Source organism: Mrakia frigida (genome assembly GCF_051309035.1).
Source record: "Mrakia frigida strain ATCC 22029 unplaced genomic scaffold BDY24scaffold_1, whole genome shotgun sequence".
Lineage (NCBI taxonomy): Eukaryota > Fungi > Basidiomycota > Tremellomycetes > Cystofilobasidiales > Mrakiaceae > Mrakia > Mrakia frigida.
The window spans coordinates 1,129,305-1,140,287 of NW_027481280.1; the positions used below are offsets into that span (position 1 = coordinate 1,129,305).

A 10,983-nucleotide genomic window follows, 5' to 3' on the forward strand; every position below is an offset into this window, starting at 1 on the left:
TCTCGTAGCTCGCCGAGCTGGTGCCTCCGTTGGAAGGAGTTGCCTGAGTGAGATTCGGGCTGCTCCCGTTGTCGTACGACGTTGAGGTGGTCGTCGTCGAAGACGCCGTTGGGATGGAGGAGTGGGAGGTAGAGGGAGCGTCGGCGTAGTACCCGTGAGGAGAGTCGAAGAGAGCTTTGACGTCGTTGGCGGAGGGGATGGGACGAAGTCGACGCTGAATGAGCGATTCGCCGTTGGGAGGAGGAGCCTCGGAGTCTGGAAGACGGAAAGAAAAGGCGGATCAGCATGAAGACGCAGAGGCGTTGATGAGAAAGGTCGGAGACTCACCGAGGTTGTACTTGGAAGGAAGGAGAGCCGAGTTGAAGTGAGGGAACGCGTCGGCGAAAGAGTCGTTTCGACCTCCTCGGTTCGAAGGGTAAACGACGACCTTCCTTGAGACCAAGTACTCCTCAAGAGCATCCCTTGCCGAACCCAGGAAGTCGATGTTGCTGAAGAAGAAAGAGAGCGTTGGTCAGCGTTCAGTCGAGGAGCTGTTTCCCGAGTTCGAGGACAGACTCACCTTCGTTGGCAGCGGAACTTGAACAGCGAGTCCTCTCCTTGGTTGTACCTCGTCGGCGAGATGATGGCGATCTGAAGATCCCTCTTGAGCTTCTCGACGAGCTGAAGGAACTCGGGAGAGCCAGTGACTCGTCCGAGATCGGGAGCGAAGGGGACGTGAAGGTCTGCCTCGAACGGGACGTGGTCGAGGAGCATGGCAGCAGCGATGTGGACTTGAGACTCGGGACCGAAAATCGTGACGCTGGGGAAGGAGAGGACGAGTCAGGGCCAGCGCTCGGCGCGGAGAGGAAGGAAGAGGAGGCTCACATGTCCGAAGCGGATTCCTTGTTTGGGAAACGAACGACCGAGTTCGTCTTCGACTCGATGTCGTGGATGAAGATCGACTTCTCGCCGAGGAGAGTTCGATGGTATCGACGAGGAATCGAGACAGTCTCGACGGTGTAGTCCTTGTCCTAAGAGAACGACGGGTACGAGGATAGAGGGAAGAAGGTTAGCTCGAGCCGAAGACCAACGAGAAAGAGCAGAGCAGTAGCGAACCTTGGGGTTGACGAGTTCCATCACAGACTGCTTCAACTGCTCGAGGTTCATCGCATTCTTGGCAGGAGTCCTGGAAGAAGGGAGGAAAAAAGGTGAGCGATCATTCGAAGAGAAGAGAGGGAGGGAAGAGACGAACCTAGCCACGACGTTGTCCTCGTTGTCCGAGTATCCACCGAGCTGGGCGAACTCTTCAGCATTCGAGAACTTGACGTAGACACCGTACTTCTTCATGATTCGCTGATGAGGAAGGAAGCGGAGAAAAGAGGAACGAAGTCAGTTCGACTCGTCGAAAGGAGGATCGTTCCGTCAAGACTGACCTGAATGTTCTTTCCCCCGACTCCGATAATCCTCTTGTGGTAGCTCTCGGGCACGTGGAACGAGACTTCGGCGGGAAGTTCCTCCTGGAGCATCGAGAGACCGTGAAGAGCTCCTTGATCGTTTCCAGCGACGTCGAGGACGAAGTTGAAGTCCGCCGAGAAGGAGTCGAACTTGATCTTGACGTTGGCCATTTTCATGATCTTGTTAATCTTCCCGTTCTTCTTCCCGGAGATGAAGTCTCGATGCTGGTTGGCGAGCTCGATCTGGAAGCGGATCTCGTGGTGGAAGTTCTGAAACGACGCGGGAAAGGAAGACGAGATCAGTTGCTCGAACGAGAAGCTCGAGAAACGAGTCGAGACGAACCTTGATGACATCGAGCTCGAGGACCATCCCAACGGCAGATCGAACCTGACCCTCGAGTCCGTGCATCTCGAAGCAGTTGCTCTTGAAGACGATCTCCGCTCCGGTGAGGTTGGCGATCCTTTGAAGCGTCGGCTGCATCTGAGACGGGTTGATGGTTGCCGAAGGCATGAGGACATCGAACGAGATGGGAAGGAGCCAGAACGAGGCGACGTAGAATTGACAGACCTGAGCGAGACGAAAAGGAAAGGAGAGAAGCTCAGCGATGCGTTCGAGAGTCGAACGAAGAGAGTGAACGGAATGAGAAAGACTCACCAAAGCCATGATGCTTCGAATCGTCCTCTCGATGTTGACTCTCTGATCTCCGTAGATGCTGATGAGACTCGCTTGGCTTCCGACGACGGGGAAGGAGATGAAGGTCGAGTTGTCGGACATGATGGCCTTCAGCTCCTCGAGTCGTTCGGTGACGAGCCAGTCGAGCTTCCGAGGGAGGATCGACGTATCTCGAGAGATGATACACTTGCTCTGATAGAGACGAGAGAACGAACGAACAAAGCGGGTCAACAAACTCGAAAAAGAAGGGAGAACGAAACGATGACTCGACGCGTTGAACGACGATCGAACACGAAAGGAAAGGAAACGATACTCACTCGGACCTTGTGCATCGAGACCTGGAAGAGCATATCCTTCGCTCTCTGAACTCCAAAGAACTCTCCCGTAATCCAGATGGCGTTCAACGGGTTTCGAGCTGCTGCTGGTCCTCCTTGCTCTCCTCCTTGACCTCCCGACGGCATTCCACCTCCGTTGTACCCTCCTTGAGCTCCGTAGGGACCTTGCTGGTGTTGAGGGTATCCTCCTCCCCCATTGTTGTTGTGCTGCTGCTGCTGATGGTGAGAGTGCTGCTGCTGCTGGGGATGGTAGCCGTGCGACTGGTGCTGATGGTGCTGCTGTTGCTGGAGGGTGTAGGGAGCGTGGTGCTGCTGGTACGGGTTCTGAGGTTGATGGTGAGGGAATCCCATCTGCTGCTGTTGATGATGAGCCGCGTGAGGATGAGGGAAGGGAGGGATGAAGCCGCAGAGGGGAGTGGGGACTGTCGAAACGAAGTTGTCGGAACGAACACGAGGAGGAAAACGAAGAAGACGCGTCAAGTTCCAAAGTAGAGTTCGAGACAGGCCTCGTGCAAGATGAAACGTCGGTGTGCTACTAACAGAAGATGTTCGTGCCCGTCTCCTCCTGAATCGTTTGGATGACGCATCTCTTTCGTCCAGCGATGATGGGATGAAGCTTGTGGTCAATCTCGCAGACCTGGAGGTAGAAGGAAAGCAGTCGAACAGGAGTGCGGTCAGTTTTTCATGTCCTTCTCGAGCTGGAGAAGCGTTCTCGACGCGACGAAGAGGAGGAAGAGGAAAGCGACGCGTACATCGGCGTGAAGTCCAGACTGAAAGGCGAGAAAGAAGAAGAAACGAGAGTCAGCGTCACAGAACTACAGACAGACGAGGCGACGAGACGTGAAAGAGGACGTACAAGCTGATCCAACATCACCAAAACTCGAACCTTCGCGAGCTCGACAGAAGGAGCGTCTCCCTCGACCACGATCTCACACATTCGTTCGGTCTCCAACCCAAAGGCTCCAGACCCCAATCCGCCTCCGTTCCCACTGTCCGACGAGTCCTTCCCGTTCGACGACGATTCGGTTCCGTTCTGGGGGACCGAGGGACCTTCAGGGTTGACGACCGAGAGGAGAGCTCGGGTTTGGGAAGCGATCTCGTCGAGCTTGCGTCGAACGTCAGGCTTGAGGGCGCAGGAAGGCGAGAGAGGAGAGTCAAGGATTTCCGAGCGAGAGACTTTGATCCTGAAGATGACCTGAAGAGATGAGGTGAAGCGAAAGCGTGGAATAAGTCAGCCTCAGGAGAATCGAGTCAGGCAGGTTCGCCGCGAAGGAGAGGGAAGCAAGGTCCTCTTTCGACTGCAGCTTCCTCTTCCTCCGCCACGTTCGTGTACAACCTCTTCGTCTGCAGATGACACCGGGCCTCCTACTCGTTGTAAATCTTTGAGAGAGATGGGACGAGACTCACTCTACGAGGTCCTTCCCTCAGAACCTGACCTCGAGCCGACATGACTTGGCCGTAACTCCCACTGATCAAAAAGTTCCAACCCTTCCCGTTCGGATCGGCCGAGACGGTAACGAGACAAGCTTCTCGTGCTCCGATCTCCTGGCAGAGTCGTTGAAGCTCCGGTGGTGGTTGAGAAGCGGGAGGAGGAAGAGGAGGGGAGGAGAGAAGGAAGGAAGTGGTGTAGAGGTCCATTTCGGTGGATGTGGGTGGGAGGAAGAGTAAGGTTCTGAAGTAAGAAAGAACGATGTAAGAAAGAGGGTCAGCTGAGTTGTAAGCATGCGAAAGTAGAGAGGAGAGTGCTTGGAATTAGGAGAGAAAGGAAGGTGGAAGAAAAAGGAGGTGAGGTCGACGAGGAGGGAGGGAGGGAGGAAGAAGAGAAGTGTCTCGGAAGAGGCAACGATCCGAGGGAACTTGAAATTTGATGGAAAGTGATGAACGAGATGGATTTCTCGTGCCTCTCGTTCTCTGAGAATCAACCAAGAAGTCTGAGAGGGTTCCAGATGGTCTGGAAGAGGAGTTCGAAGAGAGCGACCTCCTCCCGCATCGAAGCTCATTCAGTTCCCTTCCTCGCTTCCCTTCCCTCAATGGATTGAAGATCTTTCCGAGACCTGCGATGGAACCTAGTCCAAACAGCTTCTACGAGCATCCTTCTAAGCAGCTCTCCAGCTGATTCTGAGCTCCTCTCTTCCAAATTTCCATCGAAGAAGCGGGAGGATGACACCTCGAGCTTCCCCATCCCTCCCCTCCCCTCCCAATCTCCTCCGTTGCTCCTCCTGCTTGCAACCGAAGAAGAATACAAGACTCACCCTGATGAGTAGCTTCTCCGATTCCAGATGAGAACGAGAGTCCTAAAAGTTGTCTAGGGCGAAGATTTGATGCCGAACGAAGACAAGGAGTTCGTGGGGCTGGGCGAGGGAGGAAGTGGGTCGTCCGGGGTGGTGTTCTGGGTAGTTTTTGGCTGAGAGAACGGAGACGGATCGAGCGTAGGAGGAGGGTTCGGTAGAGAGGGGTATCGGAGGAATTGATAGTTGTGTTACAGACAAAGGGGGGAGGAGAGGGAGAGAGGGACGGGACCAGTTGTTGAGTTGGGAACGGGAGGGAGGAACCTGAGATTCTTCTTCTTCGAGATTGAGGGAGGAGGGAGGGATATATCGAGATCCAACGACGAAGAAGTTGGGAATGGGGAGGAGAGAGGTGTATAGACTCGTGTAGGGGAGGTACACCGAGGGGAGGGAGAGGGAGAGGGAAGGGAGGGAAAGAGGGAAGGGAGAGGTGATGGTTTGGGAGCAGAGACCTTCACATCTCCACGCTCAGTTTCCACTTTGGACCCCTGCGGCCATGCCGGCGAAGCAATCGCGCTCTCAAATTTTCGTTCTGACCCTTGCCGAGACCTTAGGGATCTTCACTCGGAAGTTTAGTATACGTCTTGCAGAAGAAAATCGAGCTAGAGGAAGAGCGAGAGGTCGCAAAGTCTGCTCCTGCGTTCGATCACGCCGACTTTGATCTGCACGAGAGGGATGACGAGTTGTAGGAAGATTTTCTTGCTTGTAGGGTTGCGAGGGAGAGGCTGTTCGAGATTGGATTCGTTGTTCACAGCTCTGAGCAACTGAAAGCAGGACGAAGGTAGCAAGATGTTTGGTCGTTCTCTTCTTGCGACGCGTCGAAGCAGCTGAACTAGAATCGACATCGGATCAACACAACGTCTCTTGTGCATCACTTAGCAGAAGCAATCGTCACACCCTTTGATGCCTATGCATCCCAGAATCACAAAGGAGTTAGCTCTCGTCTTTTTTGAACGAGATTCCCCGATCTCTCCCTCGCGACGCGTCCCCTCCGAGCTTCAAAACGACTCACATTCAAAGCAGCAACACTCCTCGAGCACACAGCAGCAAAGACAACAAGCACCTAGATCATCGGCCAGATCCGAACTTATCTTAGTTCACCACCTCAATCCGCCGGAAAAGAAAGGGGAGAGCTCAACAGTCGACTCACAGCAATCCAAACAGGCTCCCCCTCCTCGCAACCTCAACACCTTCTTCTTCGTCGTGCACGTCTCTTGAACAGATTCACTTGAGGAAGGTCCTGATTTCGACACTGGAAGCAAGAGGAGTCAGTGCGGAGAAGAGGGATGTGAGCGAACAGGACGAACTCATGGCTTTCGCTGTGGGTTGGGAGAGGCAGGCTTTGGGAGGAGATTGGGGAGCTGAGTGGGAGGACATGACTGATATGAGTGGATGGCGGTGGTGGTGGTGGCTCGGAGGGAGAAAGGAAGCGGTGAAGAGGAGTTTGAGAGGAGGGCTCTCTTATTTTGGTTCGTCGAAAGGGAGCGACGACGGGAGAGAAAGGTATAAATGGACGCGGAGGCAGATGCGAAAGCAGAAATGATGGGACTTGGACGCTGTCGTTTGGCCAAGACCTGACCGAGTCCTCTGAGAAGGGTAGTGCCAAAAAGAAGAGGGGACTGGACGCGTCGCGACGAAGAATGCGCCGAGGAAGAACTGCTTCATCGATTTGTTTGGACTCTGGAACGCGCCGGTAGAAGCGGGATGGCTGACTGCTCTAGATATGCACTTGCACAGTGTTATAAAGATTGCGGAGATCCAGAACGGGCTCATCGCGGACGCGACGTCGTCGTTCTTGAGTAATCTTCTCGTCCATTTCTGAGCTGCTTTGATTCGTGAATCCCCACATACAAGTGTCGCTATAGTCTCATCCATCTTCTTCTTCCAGATGCGCTCTTGAGGTCTAAAGCGGAGGACCAGTGGACGCTCCTCGAAGAAGAAGAAGTCGACGCGAGCGTCTCTCGCTCTTCATTCCCAACCCGAGCAGATTTTCATTCTTTCAACTCGGAAGCCGATCTCTCTATCGCCCCTCCTCGAACTCTTCAACTTCCATACCCTTCTGTTCCCAATCTGAAGAGGGGAAGAACTGCTTCTAAACTGCGGAGGGGTGTTGAAGGGAGGTTTTGAGGAATGGAATTTGGAGAGGGAGAGAGCTGACCCCAACCTTCACCCTCCTCCCCTTCCCCTTCCCCCCCTTTAAAACTCTCAGCATGGCCAAAATCAAAGAGAGAGGAAAGTCCGGAGGTAAGTCAACGTTTTCCAGCTCTCCGTTCGTTCCAGGGATAAGCAGGGAAGGAGGGAGAGCTCGGGAAGGATCGAATGGGAGGAGCTTCACCTCGAATCCTTCCCTTGCCTAAAGACGTCGCTTCTTGAGCTCTTTGAGCTTGAGAGTCTCTCAGTGAAGGGAGTCGAAACTAGTATAGATCAACCTACTAGTTGTCGTCCTGCTCCCTCCCAGTGTTCGACTTTCAGGAGCTCTACGAGTTCGCTGCAGCCCTTCCTCCCCTTCGACCTCACGCTGACCTCGACTTCCCTTGCCTTTCTTTCCTCTTCCTTCCAGCCGCCAAGAACTACACCACCCGAAACCAAGCCTTGAAGAAGCTTCAATGCTCCCTCTCGGACTTCCGACGATTGTGTATCCTCAAAGGAATCTTCCCTCGAGTCCCTACGAGCGCCAAACGAGCCAACAAGGGATCCTCCGCTCCCGCTTCCTTCTACTACGCTAAGGATATCCAGTACCTTCTCCACGAGCCCGTCCTCGCCAAGCTTCGAGAGCACAAGGCGTTCGCTAAGAAATTGAGCAGGGCCATCGGAAGGGGAGAGTGGTCGTTGGCGAAGGGTTTGGAGGAGAGGCGACCGGTTTATCGACTTGACCACATCCTTAAGGAGAGGTGAGCTTTGTTTCCCTTCCCTTCTTTCTGCTGCAAGTCTCGAGAGAAGTAGAAGCTGACGATTTGTATCTCTCTACAGGTACCCTACCTTCCCTGATGCTCTTCGAGACCTCCCCGACGCCCTCTCCCTCCTCTCCCTCTTCGCTCTCCTCACCACGACTCCCACTCCTACTTCAACCCTCCCCCCTACCCTCACCATCAACTGTGCTCGACTCATGGCCGAGTGGAAGCTCTACGTCATGCGATCGAAGTGCCTTCGAAAGGTCTTCTTCTCGATCAAGGGAGTTTACTACCAGGTCGAGATTGGAGGAGAGAAGGTCACTTGGCTTGAGGGATACGCGTTCACTCAACACGTTAGTTCAAGCTCTCGTCCTGCTTCTCTACATCGAGAGACTGCATCCTGACTTTCTCTCTACATTTCTCTCGCGTTCAGGTTCCCACCGACGTCGATTTCCGTATCCTCCTCACCTTCCTCGAACTTCACCAAACCCTCCTCGGATTTGTTCTCTTCAAGCTCTACACCGACATCAACCTCGTCTACCCTCCTCCTCTCGACCAAGCCAAGGACGAGGCTGGAGCCGGATACGGAGCCTTCACCCTCTCCGAGAAGCCCAAGGTTCTCTCCGCCGAGGTCGAGGCTGCCAACGTCGCCGCTGAGGGAGAGAAGAAGAAGGTCACCGCTCGAGAGGTCAAGAAGGGAATCAGGAGCATCGCCAACGCCTCTACTTCCGCCATGGTCGTCGACGAGGACGAGTCCGCTCTCCCTGCCGCTTCCACCTCCAACGCCGTCGAGGAGGAGGACTTCGTCGTCCAACCTTCGAAATCGGATCCCTCGTCGTCGTCCGCTCTCCCTACCTTCTCCACCCTCTCCTCCAACTCGGCCAGCACCTCCTCCCTCAACTCCCTCTTCTCCCCTTACACCTTCTACATCTCTCGATCCGTCCCCCGTCAAACCGTCGAGTTCATCCTTCGTTCGTTCGGATCCTCCCGCATAGGATGGGACGTCGCGACCCTTGGAGAGGGAGCCGACTTCACCGACCCCAACGACCCGTCCATTACCCACGTTATCGTCGATCGACCCGTCATCGGAGCCAACGGATTCGTCTGGTCGGAGGGAGGAGAGACCTCGTCGTCGTCGTCGGGATCGAAGCGAGCCTTCGTTCAGCCCCAGTGGGTGGTCGATTGTGCGAACGAGGCCAGGCTGCTGCCCACGGGAGAGTACGCTCCTGGAGCTACTCTTCCTCCTCATCTGTCTCCCTTCGGAAAGGGAGACGGACGAGGAGAGTTCGCCGCCGATTCGAGGAACGCTGGCCTGCCTGAGGGAGAGGAGGCTGCGTTGGAGGAGGTTGAGGAGGAGGATTCTGAGGAGGAGGAGGACGAAGATGCTGAGATGACGACCACGACCACCTACCCTCCCGCTCTCCTCGCCGCCTCCCAGGACCCTACGAATGAGCTCCTGCTTCACGCCGCTGAGCTCGAGGCCGAGCAGCTCTCGACACCGCTCGCCGAGTTCGAGGAGTCGCTCGCCAAAGCGACCAAGGAGGCCGTCAAGACTGGAACGTCCAAGGCGAAGGGCAAGTCGGTCAACGCCGAGGAGGAGGATCTCAGGAGGATCATGATGACTCAGAAGAACAAGAAGCTGTACGAGAAGATGGAGCACGGCAACAAGATCAAGTCTGATGAGGTGAGTCTCTCTTCGTCGCGCCTTTCCTTCCTCTCTCGAACGCCTTCGCTGACTCCTACTTCGCTCGCTTTACTCTTTCGCAGCAAATCAACCTCGAGCGTAAACGACAGGTTCTCAAGAAGGAGAAGGCTAAGAAGGACAAGAAGGAGGCTGGAAAGGGAAAGTCGAAGGCTTAGACTAGATTTCTTTGATTCCCTTTGTCTTTCGTTCTCGTTCTCGTCGTTTTTACTTTTGTTCTTGTGTTCCCTGTTTTTAGTTGCTGGGTTGTGTGCGATCTTGATTTTCTTTACAGCTAATAGACATCTCTTCGTCGGAAAGAAAGAACGGGCCTGGCGACAAAACTCGTCGAGCTCAACTTCCTCCTTCCTTCTCTTCGAACGACGACGAGCTCTTTCGACCCAACAAAACACTATGGCCGCATCTCCCTCTCTTCTCAAGCCTTCTATGCTCAGCTCTTCACCTCTAGGATCCCAAAGTCCAACCCTCTCTCCGTTCAACCGTCCTCGAAGAGTGGAACTCCCTCTCCTCGAACCGTTCTCGTTCCTGATCGACTCGTACCTGATTGCTTTCACGGCTCCCCTCTTTCCCCCCTTGCCCCTTTCTTGCCCCTCTGAGAACAGCCGAAACAAAAGCCGATTCACCTAAGACTTCTCTGTCTTCTTCCTAACCACAACTTCCCTTCCTTTGAACCGAAACCGAAACCGAAACCAAACCGTCCCGCCTTTTCTCTCTCTCTCTCTCTCTCTCTCTCCCTCTCTCCTTCTCTTTTCCCGCTTCTTTCTCAACTTTATCGACCCACTCGTCGTTGAAGACTCTCGCTATTTCGCTTACAAGGTACGTTTAGAAGCCAAGGATGGAAGGAGGGGAGAGAACAAGACTGCCTTCCCGCCCTGTCTCTCGTCTCACCTCCCTCTTCCCGCTCTCCCTCTTTCCCTCCTTCCTCCCTCGCCTTCTTTTCGCACCCATACGAAACCCAATCTTCACTCGATCCTACCCTCCTTCCACCTCATCCAAATCATCTCCTTCCGACCCCTTTCTCAAGGCACCGATGCGACCCTCCTCCTCCCTCTCCTCCTCCCTCCTCCTCTTCCTCCTCGTCCCTCTCCTCTCCTTCACCAACGCCCACCCCCTCGCTCTCAACTACAACACCAACCTCAACGCTCGAAACGCCGAAGTCGACTTCGATAAATCAGCCTTTCAAGGAGCCGATCCTACAAACGAGACAACAACGACGTCGATTTCGGGAAGGCTGGCTTCAGGGACACCGCTCAGTCCTACAAACGATCGGAACTCGAGGAGAGGAGCATCCCTCAAGGAGGACACTACGGAACTCCCGATTACAACGTCGCTAACCCTTTCGGAGGGAAGTAACGAGACGATCTTTCTTCGAACGACAACAACCGAGCTCGATTCGTCGACGAGGAGGAAACCGACAACAACAACGACGCTGAAACTTCCACCAAGCCTGCTACCACCTCAGGAGGGAAGTTCGGCAAAGGAGCTTGGGGGGGAGGAGGATGGGACTACGTCAAACGAGTTGTTGGTTTGGAGCAACGAGGAGGGAACAAGAAGAAGCATGGTGCGGGAGGGAAGGCGGGTTGGAAGAACTCGGGGAGCGATTTCAAGAGGGATATCAACGAGGAAAAGAGAGGAGTGAACGGTGCTGGAGGACATGGGAA

The 10,983-nt window shown here is 54.5% G+C and overlaps 2 protein-coding genes across 2 annotated transcripts; one reads left to right on the forward strand and one right to left on the reverse strand.

Moving 5' to 3' along the window:
• Positions 1 to 280: 280 nt before the first annotated feature.
• Positions 281 to 4,501, reverse strand: BDY24DRAFT_420017 (uncharacterized protein; the record flags this gene model as incomplete). Its single annotated transcript, XM_076644005.1, has 14 exons — positions 3,849 to 4,501; positions 3,492 to 3,636; positions 3,298 to 3,419; positions 3,194 to 3,211; positions 2,982 to 3,078; positions 2,430 to 2,572; positions 2,089 to 2,298; positions 1,777 to 2,001; positions 1,413 to 1,703; positions 1,232 to 1,332; positions 1,096 to 1,165; positions 865 to 1,010; positions 560 to 799; positions 281 to 488 (listed from the first exon to the last, which is right to left on the reverse strand). The coding sequence occupies exons 1-14, from the start codon at positions 4,077 to 4,079 to the stop codon at positions 281 to 283; spliced, it is 2,247 nt and encodes a 748-aa protein (XP_076501333.1). The 5' UTR covers positions 4,080 to 4,501.
• Positions 4,502 to 6,890: 2,389 nt separating this feature from the next.
• Positions 6,891 to 9,600, forward strand: NOP7 (mRNA-binding ribosome synthesis protein NOP7). The gene is made up of 5 exons (XM_076638401.1): positions 6,891 to 6,973; positions 7,290 to 7,620; positions 7,700 to 7,973; positions 8,054 to 9,304; positions 9,388 to 9,600. Exons 1-5 carry the CDS (start codon positions 6,940 to 6,942, stop codon positions 9,478 to 9,480), a joined length of 1,983 nt encoding a protein of 660 aa, XP_076501334.1. The 5' UTR covers positions 6,891 to 6,939; the 3' UTR covers positions 9,481 to 9,600.
• The last annotated feature ends 1,383 nt before the right edge of the window (positions 9,601 to 10,983 follow it).

Coding starts and splice junctions, on each gene's coding strand:
- NOP7 (XM_076638401.1), top strand. CDS start 6,940: ATGGCCAAAATCAAAGAGAGAGGAAAGTCCGGAG. Junction 7,621..7,699: donor GACCACATCCTTAAGGAGAG/GTGAGCTTTGTT, acceptor ATCTCTCTACAG/GTACCCTACCTTCCCTGATG. Junction 9,305..9,387: donor ACAAGATCAAGTCTGATGAG/GTGAGTCTCTCT, acceptor ACTCTTTCGCAG/CAAATCAACCTCGAGCGTAA.